Below are 21,587 nucleotides of genomic sequence, written 5' to 3'. Positions count from 1 at the left end.
AATAGTTGTATTTGCTGTATTTTCAAAACATATATGGTTTTGGGAGATTTCCACTGCCCTACTCACTCCACCATCTTGAGAAATATCCGACTTGCATTTTCTTAATGACCAATGATGTTGAGCATCTTTTCACTTATTGGCCACTTACAAATCTTGTTTGAAGAAATATGTATTCAAATCATTTCCAAGTGTTTAACTGAGTTGTCTCTCTATTCTTTCTTGAGTTCTAAGGGTTTTCTTATATATTCTGGAAAATACTAGACCCTTCACATTTGACATAATTTAAATAGCCACATGTGGATAGTGGCCACTGTATTGGACATTGTTGCTTTAGAGATTAATAACATACATCTAAAAATGGAAAGCAATGGCAGTGATCATTTCACAACATACCCATATATCAAATCACAGTTTTACAAACCTTAAACTAATACAATGTTGTATGTCAATTATATCTCAATAAAACTTGGGGGGGGAAGGTAGCCAAATAAATAAGCAAAAGGGAGGGCAATATAAATATCATAAACAAATGTTAACAAAATGATTAAATAAACTGTAACACCTCCAAATACCAATGAAATACTGTTTTAAAAGTTAGAATAAAAATTATTTGATAAAAACCCAACCCTGGAGAGAATAGGTATATAGCTATGCATGTGTACACAATCTTTAAGGAGCTATGACTGTTTATGACTAAATATCTCATCTATGGTTTATGGCTAAATTCCTCAACTATAAAAGGCCTCAAATACATGTTATCTATTTGAAGAGGAAGGATGGCTATTAATTTTGTAAGGCTTTTATTTTTACTTTTAAAGTACATTTAAAAACATTCATGTGGTAAAAAATTCAAACATTATAAAGGGACACGTAGGGGAAAATGTCTCCCTCCAACCCCTGCTTCTAGTTACTCTCCTCAGAAATAACCAATATTATCAGTTTATTCTGTGGCCAAAGATATTCTGTAAATGTACATATGCATTCTCTCCCCACTCCATCCTTTTATTCATAATCAATATGCAGTCTTTGTGTTGCTTTTTATCCCCCACTTAAAATATATTTGAAAGTATTCCCTAGTCCTTATAAATCTGATTCTTTTTCCCCAACTTTTAAAATTTTGATAAAATGCAACATAGAAGCTACCATCTTAACCATTTTTAAGAATACAGTTCGATGGTATTAAGTATATACATATGTTGTGAACCATCACTGCCATCCATCTCCAGAACTCTTAAGTCACCAAATTAAGACATGGGGAACAGAACAGCACTCCCTCTGTAAAGAAGTATTGGAAACACTAGTTGAAAGTGATCAAGGTAGTAATGTCTAAAAGGCCTGAATTAAATGTCAAGCTCTGCTAAAAATTTATGCCAATAAATTGAAAACTTATTGGATAAATTACTAGAAAATTACAAATTACCAAAGCTGACACACACATCTGTTAAAATACTAAAATCAAAAGACAGAGAAAATCTAAAAAGCCATAAGTCAAAATGAACTCACATACAAGGTTCAATCTCATGACCTTCCACCAGAAATAATGGAGGCCAGGAGGCACTGGAATGGCATATTCACAGTGCCAAAAGAACAGACAATCAAGATTTCTATATTTCACATAAAGAATGAGAGAACTGACTTTTAGTATAACTAAAAGAGGTATTAAAGGAAATCTTCCCAGCTGGAAAAAGATAACACTAGATGGTAACTCGGATCCATAGGAAGGAATGAAGAGCAATGGAAATGATAAACATCTGGGTAAGTATATATATATAATTTTCTGTTTTTCTTCCCATAGCTTCTTTAAACATAAGATTGCTTATGGCAATAATTATAAAAGCCAGCTAAATTGCTGGCTTTAAACAGATGTAGATTTGATATATTTGACACTAGTACAACATACAAAGAGAGTGAAAATGGAGCTATACTGGTGCAAAGCTGCTATATTTTACTATAATTGTGTTAGCTTGCAGTAGATAATGATCAGATAAATATGCAACCACTTTTTAAAAAGCAAAAAAACCCCACATGAATTAAAATGATTTACTGAAATATGGGTTCAACACAAAGAAGGCAGTAAAAGAAGAGACATATGAATATAAAAATATGAGACATATGGGGGGTAAAAAGAGTAAAATGGCTGATGTAAATCCACCCATATGGATTTGCATTAACTATGAATGGAATGAACACTCTAATTAAAAGGCAGAAACTGTGAGAACAGATTTTTAAAAAAGATCTAACTCTATACTGTCTACAAGAGATACACAAATGCAAAGACAAAAACAGATTGGAAGGACAGAAAAAGATGCAATATGCAAACAGGAAACACAATAGAGATGGAAATGACATTAATATTGGACAAAATAGACTTTAAAACAAGGAATATTACTTGAAATATAAAGAGATATAATGATAAAAAGATCAGTACATCAGGGAGAGAAAACAATTAGAAATGTATATATAACAGAGCCTCTAAACACAGAAAGCAAAAACTGAAAGAATTGAAGGGAGAAATAAACAATTCAACAATTTAGTTCAAGGTTTCAAAGCTCCCAGTAATTGTTAGAACAACTAGACAGAAAATTAATAAGGACACAGAAGACATGAACAACACTATCAGCCAATTTAATCTAACCAACATTTGTAAAACATGCCATCCAATAGTGGCAGAACACAAATTTTTTGATGCACACATAGATCATTTTCAAGGAGAGAAATATGCTAGTCAGTACAAAGTATGTTTTGTGAAATTAATCAATGAAGTTACAAATTCAAAACAGAAAAATCTGGGAAATCTTAAAATATTTAGAAATTAAACAATGTATTTCTAAATAGTACATCGGTCAAAGGAAAATCAAAAGGAATTAAAAATTATGAGTTGAATAAAAATACAACATAAAAACTTATGAGTTGCACTGACACAGTACTTAAAGAGAAATTCATAGCTTTAATGTTTATGGGAGAAGGGAAGAAAGATCTAAAATCAATTACCTAAGTTTCCACTTCAAGAAGCTAGAAGAGCAAATCAAAAATGAAAGGAAGAATGTAATAAAGATCAGAGTAGAAATAAATGAAATAAAAAACAGAAAAACAGTAGATAAAATGAACCAAAAAAACTGGTTCCTTGAAGAAAAAAAAAGTTGGTACATTTGGTACACTAACCAAAAACAACAACAAAAAAAGGAGATCCAAATAACTAATATCAGGAATGAAAGGGACATCACTACATATCCTACAGAACTTCAAAAGGATCATAAGGGAATATTATGAACAACTTTATGGCAATAATTGAGATAACCAAGATGAACTGGACAAATTCCTAGCAAAACACAAATTAATGAAACTGAAGGAATAGAAAATCTAAATAGACGTATCAGATAAAGAAAATGAATTAATAATTAAAAACCTTTGCACAATATATTCAAAGTGGTATCCTGGATTGGATCCTGGAATAGAAAGAGCCCAGAAATCAAATAAAGTCTGGAGTTTAGATAAAAGTAATGTACTGATGTTTGTTTCTTGGTTTTGCTCAATGTATCATGGTAACATAAGGTATTAAACACTAGAACTGGTGAAAAGTACGCAGGAACTCTCTGTATAATCTTTGAGATTTTTCTGTAAATCTAACATTATTCTAAACTAAAAAGCTTACTTTAAAAAATCTTTCCACAAAGAAAGTCCACAATAAGATGGTCTCACTACTGAATTAACAAACATTTATAGAATAATACTATTTGATTCCCCAGCAATCTTGTAAAGACCGTATTACACTGACACCAAAGGCAAAGGCATCACAATAAAACTATAAACCAACAGCCCTCAAGAATATAGGTGCAAAAATTCTTAACAGAATATTAGCAAATCTAATACAGCAACATACAGAAAGGATTATACACTAAGACAAAGGAGTGTGTTGGGGGTTAATCCCAGGAATGCAAGGTTGATTTGACATCTAAAAAAGAATTAGTGTAATATATCCTATTAATAGGATAAGGGGTAAAAGCCATATGACCATCTGATGACAACACAGAAAAATCTGACAAAATATAAAATCCAATCCAGCAATGATTAAAAATTATCAGCAAACTAGAAACAGAAGCACTTTCCTCCATCTGATAAAGGATATCTACCCAAAACCTATAGCTCACATTGTAATGAACACCTAAAGACAAAAAGCTTCCTCCCTAAAATCAGGAACAAGGAAAGGATGTCTTCTCTTGAAACCTTTATTCAACACTGTGCTGGAGGTTCTAGTAAGCACAATAAGGCAAGAAAATGAAATAAAAGAAATTCAGATTAGGAAGAAAGAAGTAAAATTGACTTTATTTGCAGGCAACATGATCTTATAGAAAATTCCGAGGAATCCATAAAGCTTTCATGGACATAGAATAGCTCGCTAGGAATAGTTAGCGAGTTTAGTGAGGTCACAGACTATGAGATCAATACACAAATTCAACTGTATTTTTATATCCTAGCAACAATCGTAAAATGAAATAAAGAAAATACAATTCACATTAGCAACAGAAAAAATAAAATACTTAAGAGAGATGTACCATGTTTGTGTATTAGTAGACTCAATATTTGTTAAAAAGGTAATAATCCTCAAACTGATTTTTACATTCAATATAGTTCCTATTAAAAATTCTAGCAAGTTAAAAAAAATTTTTTTTTGGTAGAAACTGACAAGTTGATCCTAAAATTTATTTGGAAGATATATGAAATACAAATAAATTTGGACGACTTTCACTAAGTGATTTTAATACTTACCATAAAGCTACATAATTAAGACACCGTGATGCTGGCATAAAGACAGACATGTAGGTCAATGTGACAGAACAGAATCCAGAAATAGATCCTAATATACATGGCCAGCTGATTTTTGACAAGGGTATCAAAAGGACAGTCTTCTCCAGAACTAGCCATTAGCAAAACAAACAAACCACCCTCAACCCTTACCGTAACAATTTTTATTCTTAAAAAACACCATTAAGAAAATGAAAAGACCACACCTAGGAGATATTTATAAAGTCTACCTGAAGTATAAGGAGTCTTTTAAATCAATAATAAAAAAGGCAAACCAATTTTTAAAAAATGACTTGAACACATATTTCTCAAAAGAACCAACATAAATGGCAATAAGTATGTGAAAAGATACTCAATATCCTTTAAAAAAATGCAGCCAGAATTACAATTATGATACCACCACACACCCACTAGGATGGTTATAAGACTGACAATACCAAGCATTGACAAGGATGTAGAGAAAATGGAATCCACCCATATTTTGCCAGTGGGAATGTAAAATGTTATAAAAACAGTATGGCAGTTTCATAAAAACTCTAACCTATACTTACCATAGGACCCAGCAATTCCATTCCTAGTGGAATATCCATGATAGATGAAGCAAAATGTCCACATACAGACTTATACACAAATATTCACAGCAGCATTATTTATGATTGCTCCAAACTGGAAACCCAAATGTTTATCAATTGGGGAATGGATAAAAGCATATAGTATATTTGCACAATGGAATACTATTCAGCAAAAAAGGAATAAACTATTGATTCATGCAACATGGATGAACCTCAAGAACACTGTTAAGTGACAGAAGCCAGATACAAAAGATGACATATTGTGATTCTATTTATGTGAAATTTCTAGACAAGGCAAAAAGAAAGCAAGCATGTATCAGTAGTTGCTAGGGGTGATGATGGAGACTGATGGCAAATAAGATTGAGGGAACTCTTTGGGATGACGCAAGTGTTCTAAAACTGGATTGTGGTGAAGAGTGGACTACTGTATAAATTTACTAAAACTGAAACTATGCACTTTAAGTGGGTGGATTTATAATATATAAATTATACCTTAAAAACTGTTAAAATATAGAAAAAAACAATCTACTGTTCTGAGATGTATACATGTGCTAATGCCACTTATACAGAAAAGTATGGGAATTCAGAAAAGAGGTTACATAGAATTGGGTAAAGGATGGTAATTCAGTCAGGAACTAGGAATAGGAACATCTATGATACCACCAACATTCAAATTTTTTCTTTAACAGATAAATCCAACAGTTTGAAATATGGAGTTAGTGACAATAGTTTCTCCTCTCTTCTGTTCACCTTCCCATGTTTTAATTTCAATCCTGAGACTTTCCTACTTGTAGTCTTATTTCTTACCTGAATCAATACTGAGAACATCATCATCTTCATCAGGAATCTCAATTATTTCTGTAGGCCGGGAAGCTTCATCCTCAGAGCTACTGTCCCGGTACTGTAGTCCCAGTTTTGAGTAAAAGTCCTTCACCAAAGACTCACAATTAGTCACTGCCCTAATATTAGAACACATGTAGAAAAAGTCAAAGCCAGTATGAGTAGGTGTAGGAGCTATCAGAATTTATATATATTTAACTATAAACTGACCTCAATTTAAATAGGCTATATTCCAAAGAATTTGTTTAGTATTTAAAATTCTTTTCTCACAGAAAAATGTTTAAATAGTGGTTTCAAACTAGTTCTTCAAAAATCCAAACTAGGCTCAAAGTATAGTTCTTTCAACCTTACCTCATTATTTACCTTGCTGTTATTTGAAAATATGTTCTAACTGACAATAAGGGCACCAGAAACATATCTTCTAGATACAGGGCTCTAGGAACTTACTGATGCTCCACAGTTACATAAGACAGCAACTCTTACTCCCTAGGTGGTTGTGGTCCTACTAAGAAAGCAAAAATAACGGTTCTTTAGTAGAGTGCAGGAAAAAGAAGGGGAAGAGACCCAAGACCTGGACTTCCCTACTGCTGATCATGTATTAGCCTCTGATAGATGAATATTCTATATATGGGTGGTTGTGAGGTCAGATTTTGGACCCTAACCTTTGAGGGAAGAGTAAAGCTCTACACATTTTTATCTTGTCAAGTATAAAGTACTAGGCACAATGTCACGAACAATTATACTTTAAAAATTCCTGCCAGTTTGAGAGATTTCCCATGCAGTCCTCACCTGGATGCATCATCAAAGAGCTGGTCAACATGGGCCACCTCAGATTCCTTTTGTATTACCCATGACTCCAACTCTGCTAGTTGTTTCTTACGCTGCTGTACACAGTCCATCTTTTCCAGTTCTTCATCAATCAACTGCCGAAGGTCCTCCATAGAGATACCCAGCTCCTCAACCACTTCTTGCTGCAACTCTGCAATCTCTTCCGACTCCACTGCAGCTGTTGCTGCATCCAAACAAATGTACCCAGGGAGGGAGGACATGCTGTTGTCCTCTACCTGGAACAGAAAACTAAAATTACCTTTGGAGTCATTATAAACACAACAGAGAATTCAATCTCCTAATAAAATTCATTCCTACTCTGCTACTTGTTAATCAAATATAGTTAAGTTTGATTCTCTCCCCCCATTCTCCAGAATTATGCTGACATTTTGTAGAGTTCTGGTCTTATGTTATAGACCATAGGCCTGAATAAGACCTAAACATTTGAGAGGACATGGAGAACAGATATTATGAAACAAGGAACTACTGAAAACAGTGTTTTAGGAAACTGGGAAGAACCAATTTACGGAGGAAGCTGTCTCAGTTTGCATGTTACGCCTAATTTGAACAAATACCTCCACCTGGAAAAGAGGAGTTGGTCTGTAACTAATTCCTTGTTTCCCTTACATTACAATGATTCCATGTAGAAACTTGCTTTTTTTATTAAGGTATTATTGATATACACTCTTATGAAGGTTTCACATGAAAAACAATGTGGTTACTACATTCACCCATATTATCGAGTCCACCCCATACCCCATTGCAGTCACTGTCCATCAGCGTAGTAAGATGCCACACACAGAGTCACTATTTGCCTTCTCTGGGCTACACTGTCTTCCCCATAATCCCTCCCACACCATGTGTGCCAATCATAATACCTCTCAATCCCCTTCTTTCCCCTCACCCCCGCAGAAACGTACTTTTTAAAAAGCCTCAATACTTAAGCACACAAAAACTTACAGCAGAGAGGATTCCCCAAAGTAAAGAGAAACAAAGTAATCTGGTAATAAAATATGGCTATCTAAAATCTACAATCCAAATAATCCACATATTGGTGTTAACTGCTTTTACGATCAAACGGCTAAAGCAAAACCGATGCCAGAATGCCGTGCGACCCCACTGCACTTCCCACTGCCTCCATTTTTCCTTTGCCCACACACCGCCCCACCCCGGAGCTACCCATTTGAGGGGTGCGTCCCACCCACCCGCAAACCCGCTCAACCCCGCCCCCGCTCGCCTCTCGGGGAAGGCTTCCTTCCCACTCTTCTTCGACCTCCTCACACAAACAAAGCATTCCAGACAAGTCCTTGGTCTCCAAATACCTCAAGTATCAGTGTTTCCCACACCACCCTGCTTCCAGCTACAATGGGTCCTTTTCACTGACCAGACCCCAGACTCCCGACTCAGGGGTCGGCCTCGATAGGAAAGAACGAAAAAAAACGTAAACGGGAACAGGGTGGAGGGGTAGAAGCGTGAGGGAGGGAACTGGGTTAGCAAAAGAGACGCCCGGAAGTAAACCTCAGGTGCCGTTCCGGTCACCACGACGGGAGCCTGACAGGGTCAAACCCAAGGCCGCTGGCGCCCCTCAGAGGTTAGGCACCCTCAGGCGAGTACGCCTGCGTCAACACAGAGCCTCCCAGGACACGTCTGAGCAGCATCTGGCAGGGTTATGTGGGCGTGGCCTGGAGTATGTTACAGAAATTCCGCGTCTTCTACGGTTCCCAGCTAGCGTACCGGTAGCAAAATTAAGTTTACCGTGTATTCAGTAGACAAGCACTGTTAAATTTAGACTTCTTTTCCTCACTTTTACCTGAGTTTTATTGCATAAGTCATACAAATTGTAACAAGTCAAAGGATATATCGGGATATAAAAAGAAAAACATGGTTATCTCTCCTGTTACCACTCCTGCCCCTTGAGGTAAAACAGCTTAGTTTTCTAGGCTTGTGCGTGCAAAATCATGCATGTGGATTTTTTTGTGTGTTGTTTTAATTTAACACGTGAACATTCCTTGAAGTTAATAAAAAGGAAAAAATTTGTCTTTTTGACAATAGCATAATATAGTATGTATGGCTCAACCATATTTAGAAATTTAGATTGTTTTCAGGTTTTAGCTACTACAAATAATGCAATAACAAACAGTAACATCCTTTTGAAATAGTACTTTTATTCCTGTGGGAGAGATTCTCCAAAATGGTATCTCAGTAAAAAAAAAAAAACTTTCTATTTTAATAGAATCTGCTGTCAAATTACTTTTCAAAAAGGTTGAAACAATGTTTACTCCTACTAGCAAATCTCTGAAATTATTTCCTCACACCTTCATTTGGACTGGATGTTGTTAACTGTCTATTTAATTTTTAAGAATTTGACGTGTGTTAAAATAGTACCTGTATCAGGATAAAATAGGTTATCTTGTGGAAACAACTGTGAAAGCTCAAAACAAAAAATATATTTCTTGCTCATCTCTAGAAAGTTGATAGTGGAGCTCTACTCGTGATAGCTACTCAGGAACCATGCCAGAGGGAGAGAATGTTCACAGGTCTCACATTAGCAGTTAAAGTGACTCAGGACACTTTCATTTACAATTCATCGCCTTAAATGAATCATAAGACCGTACCTAACCAAAAAAGGGGGTCAGGAGGAACAGTCATGTTTCATCTCTGGAAGGAGGCAGAACTGGGTGCATTTGATGAACGGGCACTATTGGCCACCACAGTATCTCATTATTGCTTTACTTTGTTCAGCTATCTTTACACTAACTGAACCTAACTTCGTTTAAAAACTGTAAATGAGAACCTTCTATGTAAGACTGAAAACAGGGCCCAAGCAGCCTTGAAATCCTTTTCTGCTGAGCACACTTTCATCTCTGCTCATTTCATCTGCCCACCAGTTTCCTGGGATCACCCTAAGTAACTATCCCAGATGGTAAGATAGAAGTTTAGGTACAGAGGAATGAAAGGTTCTCTAGGTGTTTGAAATTCAGCATGTTCCAAACTTTTCTTATCATGGTATTATTTTCTAACCTGAGCTAGAAATTTTAGACATACCATTCCCCATAAAACATGCACACACATATACAAACACAATATTTATCGAGTATTTACTTCATATCAAGCATTCTTCCAAGCACTTTACAGTTAGTAATTTATTTAATCTTCACAGTAATCCTATGAGGTAGAAACAATTGTTACTGTCTTTTTTAATAATGAGGAACTGAGGGGCAGAGTTAAATTTCCCAAAACTATAGAGCTAAAAAGTGTTAGAGTCAGGCAGTTTGGCCTTACAGTTTGTCATCTTAAACCATTATTCAATATTGCTTATTTATCCTAGTTTGTATATATTTATTCCTTTTTTAATTTTCCTAGTCTACTGCCTTTGTTTAGCTCTTATTTCTTGCCAGGACAAAGTAGGCTCCTAACTGATAGCCTTATTGTAGATCAATCCTACATGTCGCTCTTAAATACAGTTCTAATCATGTCATTCTCCTGCTTCAAAACTGATTTCTTTATGTTTACAAAATTCAAACTTCATGGTATAAAGTTGGAGGCTCTTCATAATTTGGCCCCAACTTGTGTCTCTGGCCATGTTTCCCATTCCTCCCTTCACACTATTGATTATGTGCTATTTCCCCAACATTTTTAGACATTTCACTTTTATAACTCCATACTTTTGTTCACGAGACAGAAAATGAAGGAATACCCTTTTCTTTTCTGTTGGGTGAAATATTGATTCTCTAAGATCCAATTCAAATGTCTTCTCTGAGTTTTCATAGACCAGTAGTTGTTAAACTTTAGCATGTATGAGAGTCCACATGCTGTCTGAGGGCTTAACATGTATCTGAGGGCCTGTTGAATCACAGACTACTAGTTCCACACTACCTCTGGATAATTTCCAAGTCCAACATTTTTCCAGGTGATGTCCATGTTATTATTGGTCTTGTGACCTAGACCATCACTCATCCCCACAGAATTAATTCCTGCCTCTGTGCTTCCATTACCTTAGTTTATTTCTCCTTGTCAGTTATTTGTGTATATCTGTCTCCTCTGCTGGTTTGTGATCAACTCAAGGCTGAAGTCCCTTTTTAATCATTTGTTACCCATCATGCCTGACATACTGCCTTGTACCTGTGGTGCCCTGTAATGTGTGATGAATGAGGGGAAATCTTTGCTTTGCCCTGATTATGTTTCTATTAATTAGATTCTTTCAGTTTTCTGATGTATGTGGGTGGGTTGGGAGGATAGGAGCTATTTGGGGCATCCTATGCCAGTCTGATTTCTTCATTGCTCTAAGAAGGCTGAAGTGATCAGTCCTGTAGAAATCAGAAGTAGGACTCAGAAAGTAACTTCTATGGCTTTGCTATTCAGCAAGCAATCAGGTAGCTTCTTAGAGATTCTAAATCTCTGACCCCATTCAGGATGTGCTGAATTAGAATCTAAATTTTAGTAAAACCAGGTAATTTGTTTGCTCACTAAAAGTTGAGAAGCTCTGTAGGAAAAGCAGGTTTGAGCTGTGTAATCCTTTCCAGGGCAGGGCCTTGATATTTAGGGAGCCAAGCTCTGACTTTGTTTTTGTTAAGGTCTGAAGACAAACTCTTGTCAGAGATGATCAGGCCCTGATATACAAGAATCACATTAAAATTTACAAATTATTGAGGTAGACAGTTTATCGCCAGTTTAATAATATAAAGTAAAAAATAACTGATACACCAATTGGAATACTCATGTTGGTGTGTTCAGACCATTCACTCTTGCAATCCACTGGGATACACTGAAAAATCACAACGGTATGACCATGAGAAATCATAGCACAGGAGTCAAAACCTTGGAATGCCAAATGTTCCTTTCCCTATTGACAGACTTAAGGGAAATTATATTATAATCTAAAAGCTGTTGGGTGATCTCAAAATCAAAATAAAACAAGATAGGGGTAAAAATCTCAAAGGTTTTCAGGCGTCAGGAAAGTAACAAGGAGCAAAATGGGGTGGGTGAGGACTGTGGTCACCTGGAAATACGTGTCTCACCTATAGGAAGCAGTTGCTACTTAGCTCCAGCTAATTCTTGTCCTATGTGATAGATACAATCTCCAATTTTTAAGTGAACTTAAAAAATTCTAAATCTCTGACCCAACTCAGGATGTACTGAATCAGAATCTGAATTTTAGTAAGACTAGGTAATTAATTCATATTTTTTATATGAAAGCTTCTGAGTGTTGACACCTAATTAAAAAAAATTTATAAATTCTCCAATACTCTTTAAACCAAAAATTCAAGTTCTAGGAATTAAACCACATAATGTCCAAAATTGCATATTTTGAATATGTGAACCTTTGAAATGATGTAAGTGCTAAATTATCATCTGTAACACTGTTTGAAAGAGCAAAATATTCAGAAACCATATAAATTTCTATCAGCAGGGGTTGATTAAACAAATTATGGCACTCTGAAACAATGGAATACACTTAAGCTGTATTTAAGAAAAAAATGCTGAGGAAGCTGTGAATTGATATGATGTTATCTTTAAAGGTATATTATTGAGAAAAGCAGGTATAGAATGTAGTGTATAGCATGCTATTATTTTTGTAAGTAATGACAAAAATATATTTTTTTCTTACATATACATAAAATACCATTGGAAGGATACATAAGAAATTAATGCTGGTTGTCTCTGAAGAGGGCAAATGGAAGGGTGGGGGACAAGAGTGGGAATAAGGGTTTTCACCATTATTTTTCACCTATTTTATACCTTTTGAGTTTTGAAACATGAAAATGGATAGTTTATTCAATAATGTTAAAAAGAAAAAGACTAGTAAAAGTTATAGAAAGATAAATGCACATGCAAAAACAGACTACCTTAACATCAGTTATCTCTTCAAAGAAGGATTTGGAAATAAAACAGTGTCTAGGAAACTCTTGCATTTTTATCCTTAGGTATTGTTTGAAAAAAAAATTTTTTTACTATGTGCATTTATTACTTCTATAATAATTCTAAAATGTGGTTCACTAACCAAATATAGAACCCAACACACACCTACATACTGGGAAGGGCTGGCCCAATAAAACTCTGCAGACCAGTTGGATCTGTAAACTACTAGTTTAAGGTGGGTGAAAGGACATCAGATTATCAGATAATAATGGACAATAAAACCAGATAGACGATTTACAATAGCCAAGATATGGAAGTAACTGAAGTGTCCATCAGTAGGAGAATGGATAAAGGAGGTGTGGTACATATACACAATGGAATATTATTCAGCCATAAGAAAGAAACAAATCCTACCATTTGCAACAACATGGATGGAGCTGGAGGACATTATGCTCAGTGAAATAAGCCAGGCAGAGAAAGACAAGTACCAAATGATTTTCCTCATTTGTGAAATATAACAACGAAGCAAAACTGAAGGAACAAAATAGAAGCAGACTTATAGACTCCAAGAAGGGAGTAGTGGTTACCAAAGGGGAGGGATGTGTGAGGGCGGGTGGGGAGAGAGGGAGAAAAGGATTGTGGGGTATCATTAGTGCACATGGTGTGTGTGGTATCATGGGGAAGACAGTGTAGCTCAGAGAAAACAAATAGGGACTCTGTGGCATCTTACTACGCTGATGGACAGTGACTGCAATGGGGTATGGGGGGGGTCTCAATAATAAGGGTGAATGTAATAACCACATTGTTTTTCTTGTGAAACCATCATAAGAGTGTATATCAATGATACCTTAATAAAAAATACCCAAAAAACAGATAGAGAGAAGGTCTGTGGACTGTAACTCCCTGAGTCAAGACACCAACGACTATCTGGCCACTGGGACTGGATATACTACTCCCCTGTCCAAAGGCTAAGTTGCCCTCTCTCCTAAAGAGCATTCATATTGCCCCTGTGTGAGTTTGCCGTGGGTTGCTCCTCTTTCTCTACTTCCACAGATGGCCCACTTCTTCTAATACATTTTCTCATGGATAGGTTACTAGGGAAAGGCAGATGACAGTAAAATCTGTGACTCTCCAGTGGCTATATATTGATGCTCTCATTAGTGTGTTTGTCTTACATTTTATTTTAAGGGGTAGGGAAAGGTTAATTTCTGAGTTCCTTGAGGGAACACACCGTAGCCCTCAAGAACTGACATCAATCTTAATTTGATTCCACTTTACCCTGACCTGCACTTTGTCTTGAATTTCTTTTCATCATATCAGGGAACAAATTCCCACTCCCACCCCACCCACCTTATAGTTTAACTGATACAGCACCTTCTGTTTTGGTGAAGGCAAAGTCTAGTACTCCACTGGAAAGCTCTGGCTTCCCTGCCTCCATTTTCAGATAATTTTGGTAACTTACTCAGGCCAAGAATGGGGGCAGTCCTGCTTCCAGAAGACAGGAACAATTATCAGTCTCTGCTAACAGTGCATGGTATTTGGTATTGCTGCTAAAGCCTGGTCCATCATGGCCCGATGGATATGTATCTTCTCTGAAGTGACTGCATGCTGGTCCAAGTCCCTGTACAAGCTCATGTGATGCCCCATACTTATATTTCAAGGTTATGGCTCTCTTAGTTCACATTCACATGCTAGGTAACTGTTGCCTAGAACATCTGGCCAGCATGGCTGGCTGGATCTGAGAGCTTCAGCCTCTATCACTTAGAGTGCCAGGAGCAATCCTCTTCAGCCAAACCTGTGTTGAAGCCTTGGTCAGTGGCTGAGATGTGCCCCTTCCTTCTAGTGAATTCTGTTACGGACTTTCCTGCCAGTTGACCATAGTCTAGTCTACCAAATTTCCCTAACTGCAGACTTTGGAGAGTAGGGATTATTCTTTCTTTCTCTTTTCTCTTAAAAGGTCTGATGTATTATATATTAGTTTCTGTAAGGCTGTAGGCACTGGAGGGAGAAGGGCGAGGACAATGCAGGCGGAGCAGAGACAGCACCAAGTAGCCCCGTGCCATATAAGGAAGGAACAAACAGCTCTTCCTGGATTCCAGTCCCATGACGTGCCGACAAACCCTGGATGCAGACCCCCTCCATCCAGAAGGAGGAGACCTCTGGCTGTCCATCACCCAACCCTGAGCCAATAAAAAATTCCCCACCTACCAATAGCGGCCCACTTCACCCTCCCTTCCCTGTTCTCTTAAAAACTCCCCACCTTCCCTCCTGGGGCGACTTCCCTGACCTGTGATAGCCAGACCGGGGAATCTCGCCAGGGAATTGCACTCAAATAAACTGCCTGGCCCTTTGTTGCCTCTCGTCACTTGCTTATTTCGGCTAGAATTTATCTTACAGTTTCCTGTGACTGCTATAAAAAATTACCACAAACTATGTGGCTTACAACACAGGAATTTATTCTCTCATGGTTCTGGAGGCTAGAAGTCCAAAAATCAAAGTGTGGGAAGGGCACCTTCTCAGGCTCTGGGGTCAATCCTTCTTTGCCTCTTCCAGCTTCTTCTGGTTCTGGGCAAGGGTTTTTCACTTTGTAGTTGCATGACACCCATCTCTGTCTCCATCTTCCCTTGACCTTTTTTTCTGTCTCCCTGTGTCTTCTTCTCTTCTGTCTTTTATAAAGGCACTTATCATTAGATTTAGGGCTCACCCAGACTATCCATAATGAGTTTATTTTGATATCCTTAATTACATCTGCCAGCATCTTTTTTCCAAGTAAGTTTACATTCATGGGATTCAGGAGTGAGGATATGGACGTGTCTTCTTGAGAGCCCCTTTCAACCCACTAGATATTATTTTATGGATGAGGAAATTTGGGCTGAGAGAGATTACGGGATTCACCTAAGGCAAATTAATCCTCCTCTACAACAGAGCTTTACCCACTTGAAAAGGCAGATTTTATAAAGCCTCACACATTAAAAAGGTCCTGTTAGACTCTTATTGCAGGACAATTGGTTCCTGTTGGCCTTGCATTTGCATAACTAAGGGGACCTCCTAGAACCACCTCCTAGGACCACATCCAGGAGTTCTAGTGTTGGGTGTGCCTTACCAAGCATCATGATATGATATTACATCATGTGAGTATGGCAACTGTCTTATCTTAAGGACATCCGATATTGGAGGATTGAAACTCATGGCTTTATTTTAATCAATGAGTTCAACCTGTCTCTGTCCCACTTTGGTAACTATTTCCCTAAACAGGAACAAATAGAAACTGGCTTGTGTTTCATCCTTTTTATTATTCTCAACTCACCATCATGTGGCTATTGTGGACTGCAAGACTGAAACAGCCCAGACATTGGGAGGTGAAATTAATATAAAATCTGAATTATAAATGTCTGTATAGAAGATTTCAAATCTCTCTTGAGGGGGAGTCTACCAGGCTTTTTCATAGTTCAACTCAGAGACAGTTCTGTGGTTGTAGAGCTTTCTTCACAGGGATTCTTCACCAATTTGGCTGTAAGTCTGGGGAAAGGAAATCCTGGGGCAAAATACCTCTAAAAACCAAAATCAGTCAAAGGGAGAAATAAAGTTTAAAACCCGTTTATTGCTTACAAAACTGGAGTCCGGCCCATCTCTCTCTCCTGCTCAAGCAGCCACATCACTGGCCCTCCCCCTCACCTCTCAGGTACAGATAAGCCCTCTGTTGCCCAGGTAATTACCCACTGATATGGAGATGAACTTCTCCACCCCTGAGGAAAGATGCAAATGCACTAAAGCCTACTTGTTTACACCTCTGAACACCTGTTGATATGCATATGCACCAAAGCCAGTTGAGAAATTCCAGAAATGTTTCAATTTTACCCACAGTTCACCCCTCCAGAAATCTAGCCTTACAATTCACTCAGTCCCCCTCTTCTGACCAATCCAGTAACATGCAATAGCAACAGCAATAAAATCTTGATAATCCTCAAGCCAGAGGATTCAGCCTATGCAGATTAAGTAAATGTACTTTACAGAACAATCTCTCACTAAGCACAAAATACATTTCTACACTTGTTTACTCATTCCTAACAATCATGCTAGATTTCTCACAAAACTTTTACCAAACATTAGACAAAGTTAAGCCTCTCTTTAAACATTATTTTCTTGACAACAGCAACACAATCATAATTCTCAAGCCAGAGAATTCAGCTAGGTTCAAAGTCCCATACAGATTAAGTCCAAAGCTCCTTCATTCCAGCCATCACACGGCAGCTGCAGCCAGGGGGCACATCCAGGACACAAAGACCACAGAAGCAAATAACCATGATAGTCAGGGGCCAATTTGCTATTATTCCAGGAATACACAGAAGGCCAGCTTCAAGGCCTTTTCCCCAAGGTGCCAGAAGAGCCAGCCATTGCTGGTCCATGTGTTGAAATGTCCAGGGCCACATCCATTTTACTCCTAATTGCTGCACCCATCCTTGCAACACATATCCAATAAAGTGGGTACCTTGATTGCTCTCAGTAAATGGCGATCGACTGTAGGCTGCAGAGAGACACTCTAGGCCCCTCTTGGTGGTTTGCTGATCTGCACAATGTGCAGGGTACTCTTTCTGGGCTTTGCTGACTTCTTCAAAGGTGAAAGACAAGCCACACTGATGGGTCTGAAAGGAAAGGAGTGACACACAGCAGCAATTCACTGGAGAATTCCGCTTTATTAGGGAAAGGTGCTGGGTTATATAGGAAGGGGCATGGGGTGATTGTGGTGTTACTTCTATGGGGCTGGTGGCTATTGGCTAGGTGCTGGGATTGGGAGGGGGGCAAGGGGTGATTGGGCTTCAGGTGGCACTGGTGGGAACCGAGGACCCAGAAGAAAAGCAGGAGGTTCGCCATCTTATGGGTGGGGGCCCTTCATTCCCCCCTTTCTCCTCTATGGGGTTGTGGACGTTGCTTTCTCTCTGACTGCCTCCTGCTGAATGGTGGCGGAGAAGGGAGTGAGGGCTTGAGGACTGGGAGGAAAGGGTTGATAGGACTCCCCACAGTAAGGAGGAGTAGATGAGGACTTCTTCAGGTTGGAAATCAATGAAAGTTCCCTGTAACCACAGGTTGAGGACTTGTTGATTCTAATGGTGCCAAGAGGATACGGGTGACAGAAGCCGGGTGTCTGCGGCCATTGTTTCCAGGAACAGTTTCCAGCGGAGAGAGGGGTCCATCTCAGCGTGTGGTGAGGAGGTTACATGAGGGTGAGGGAACTTCTGTGGCTAAAAGCTGGTAGTTCCTGAGTAAAAGCTGGTTGAAAGTTTGATTAGAGATTTTACCAACTTGGGATTTGATAAACTTTACTATACAAGGTAAGAAAAGACAGGTGAGAAGAATGATTCTTATAGGGCCTGCAATGGGCCACAGCCAGGTGAGGAAGGGGTTTGTTAGTATTGAAGAGAATGGGTTGGAGGAGTAATACTGTGGGTACCGGGAGTTACCCATATAGTGAATGGCGCAGGACCAGTAGGGACATCTCTGTAGGTGTCTGGCCATCGCCCTGCAACAGGCTTGCTTTTGGTCATAGAGGAAGCAGAGGTAGGGAGAATAAAGGTAACACTTTGGTGGAGGGAGGAAAGTGGAGGTATAAAGGCTTGGAGCAGCCTTTCAGAGGGCAGTCTGATGTGGCAATGAGGGCAGTAATTTTTGTTTGATGCTGTGTGTAAGTCTGTCTGACTTTGAATCGCCATACAAAGGAGGCTGGGGTGGTGGGGAAGACAATAGGAATGAGGAAAAAAAGCGAGAGAGAGCGAGGGAGCAGTAAAGGAGGAAAAAGTCATGATTTGGGTATGGATGGCAAAGGGGGTGAACGGGATTTTGGAGGAAAGAGGACAGTAAGGTCAGGAGTCTGGAGGGAGGGAGAGTCTGTAAACTTTTGTAGGTTAAGAGATCCTTTAGGTGATGTGGGAACAGAATGGTAAGGGGCGCCCCGAATGTCAGTTTATGAGCTTCCTTCTGCAAGAGCTGTCCAGCGGTTAATGCCCGTAGGCAGGGGGCCCATCCCGAACTGTGGGGTCTAATTGCTTGGAAAGATAAGCTACTGGGGCAAAGATGGACCATAATATTGGCCTAGGACTCCTAGAGCTTGACTGGACCTCTCATGAATATATAATGAAAAGAGCTTCGACAAATCAGGAAGATGGAGAGCTGGGGCTTCCACAAGGGCTCGACGGAGCTTAATGAAGGAGTGTCGGGGTGAGGAGGATAATGGTTCTTCAGGGGGGGCCCTTGCTGAGGTCGTATAGGGGTCTTGCCAACAGGGAGAAGTTAGGGATCTACACTCTAAAATGCTCAGCCAGGCCTAGAAAGGAAAGGATTTCTGTCTTGGTTTTGGGAATGAGCAGGTCAGAGAGGAGCCGTTTTCTGTCTAAGGTAATGGACTTTCTTTGTTGAGATAGAAGAAATCCGAGGTAAGTGACAGAAGGGGAAGAGATTTGAGCTTTGACAGGGGATACTCGGTAACCTCTGGAAGCTAGAAGGTTAAGTAGGGAGGCAGTGTCAAGTTGAGACTGTTCCCACAAGGGACTGCAGAGTAGAAGATTGTCCACGTATTGTAATAAGGTGGACTCAGAGTGATCATGATGAAACTGTTTTGAGGTCTTGAGCTAGGACCTGTCCAAAAATATGGGGACTATCTCAGAAGCCTTGTGGCAAAACTGTCCAAGTGAGTTGTTCAGAATGTCTTGTGTATGGGTCCGTCCAGGTAAAGGCGAAAAAATCTTGGGGGGAGGGGTCCAGAGGGATAGAAAAAAATGTGTCCTTGAGATCTAGGACTGAGAAGTGGGAGGCTGAGGCAGGGATCTGCGATAAAAGGGTATATGGATTTGGGACTAAGGGATGGATAGGGATGATGGCCATGTTAATGAGGCGAAGGTCTTGGACAAGGCGGGAGATCTGTTGGTTTTTTAACAGCTAATATGGGGATATTAAACGGGGAGTGAGTGGGTCTGAAGTACTTTTTGTTTAAAAGATCTTGAATGATGGGTTGGAGGCCTATGAGGGCTGAAGTGGTTAGGGGGTATTGGGCTTGACAGATATACTGAGAGGGGTCATGTAATTTGATAGAGGCAGGAGGACATAGAGCCACGGAGGGGCTTGTAATGTCCCAAACTTTGGGATTTACAGGGTGTATGAGGGCAGAACTGGAACTTTCTTTGGGTGGGGGGGTCATCAGCTATGAGGGCCATTAGAAAGGGAGTACTAGGGGCTGTGGGAGTGGATATAGTTATGGAAATATGGAGGAGAGAAAGGATGTCTCATCCTAGTAAGGGGATGGGATACTGGGGCATAACCAGGAAGGAGTGGGAGAAAGGTATGGGATTGTCTTGGATTGTGCATAAAAGGGGGGGGGTTTAATGGGAAAATCTGTTTACCTCCTACCCCGACTATAGGAGTAATGGCAGGCTTGGTAGGGCCCTGGTATTCCCGCAAGACTGAGAAGGTGGCTCCTGTATCTAGGAGGAAGGAGATGGGGAGACCGTCTACTATTAAGGTAACCCTGGGCTCCTGTTTGGTGATGGAAATGGTCGGGAGAGAAGCCCCTGGGCCCCATCAATCTTCTTCTGCCAGCCCCACTACGGCAGGCTTAGGATGGGGGTTGTTCGTCCAGCCTCCCCTTTGGGTGGCTGGGCAATCAGACCCCCAGTGGCCTTTTTTGTGGCATCTGGGGCATGGGGTGGTAGGAGATCTGGGGGACGGGCATGCCCTTGACCAATGTCCTTCTTTTCCACACTTGAAACAAGCTCCTGGGGGGGGGCTTGTTTGTAGAAGAGTGCCCAGGTTGTGGATTAATCAGCTGGGCCAACATTCGGAAATTGGCCTGATCAGCCTTTTGTTTACAGCATTCTTTCTCCTCCTCCCGGTTATGGAAGACTTTAAAGGCCACTGTTAGGATCTCAGTCTGTGGGGTAGCGGGGCCCTGTTCTAACTTTTTGAGTTTAGCTTTAATGTCGGGGTAGCTTTGAGCTAGGAAGTATGTCATAAGGACATGTCTCCCGTCAGGCGTTTCTGGGTCGAGGCTGGTATACTGTAATAGGGCTTGAGTGAGTCTGTCTAAGAACTCGGAGGGAGCTTTTGAAAATTGACTACTTTACGAGCTGCCTTTTTCAGACCTGCTATTAAGCAGGAGGCAAAAATATCTCTAGAGCGGAGACCCACAGCGGTGTTATAATCCCAGTGCGGGTCTTGTTCGGGGACAGCGGTGGGGCCAGGGGGATAGGTGGGGTCAGTCCTGTGGGTTTCGGTGGCGTGCATTTGGGCGAAGTCCCAAACTCATCTGCGCTCTTCAGGAAGGAGGGCATTGGCCAGGAGCATGAAAATGTCATGATGTGTGAAGCTGTATGACTGGAGGGTCCATTGAAACTCCCTGATATATGTCATGGGATCAGTGGAAAAGGAACCTAGGCGTTTCTCAAGTTGGGCTAAATCTCCTAAGGAGAAAGGGACGTGAATGCGCATGATGCCTTCAGATCCTGCTACCTCCCGGAGGGGGGCGATAATTTTGGGAGGCCCTTGGGACCGAGTCTGAGGGGGACTGAAGGGTTCTGGCTCAGTCTGTGGGGGAGAAACAGGTGATGGGGGCAAAGACAGAGGAGGCTCCTGGAACTTAGTTAGAGGGGGGCTGAAAGGCTCAGGCTTGAACTGCAAGGGGGGTGAGGTGGGGGAGGG

The 21,587-nt window shown here is 39.8% G+C and overlaps 1 protein-coding gene across 3 annotated transcripts in view; it reads right to left on the bottom strand.

Annotated features, from left to right (window-relative positions):
- Window positions 1-8,560, bottom strand: part of SETDB1 (SET domain bifurcated histone lysine methyltransferase 1) — a 31,143-nt gene extending 22,583 nt beyond the window's left edge. The window contains exons 1-3 of one of the 3 annotated variants that reach the window (XR_008997121.1): window positions 8,366-8,545; window positions 7,005-7,279; window positions 6,183-6,334 (exon numbers count right to left, since the gene is read on the bottom strand). Coding sequence is in view for 2 of the 3 variants with exons in the window: in XM_036905212.2 (XP_036761107.2) it covers window positions 6,183-6,334; window positions 7,005-7,264 (412 nt within the window). In the remaining variant the exon portion in view is untranslated. Of the gene's footprint in view, window positions 1-6,182; window positions 6,335-7,004; window positions 7,280-8,365 lie in introns of all 3 variants that reach the window. The other 2 variants (XM_036905212.2, XM_036905211.2) reach the window with 2 other exon arrangements.
- Window positions 8,561-21,587: the final 13,027 nt, after the last annotated feature.

The sequence above is a fragment of the Manis pentadactyla genome, chromosome 4 (assembly GCF_030020395.1).
Source record: "Manis pentadactyla isolate mManPen7 chromosome 4, mManPen7.hap1, whole genome shotgun sequence".
Lineage (NCBI taxonomy): Eukaryota > Metazoa > Chordata > Mammalia > Pholidota > Manidae > Manis > Manis pentadactyla.
This window is presented reverse-complemented; position numbering and strand designations above follow the sequence as displayed.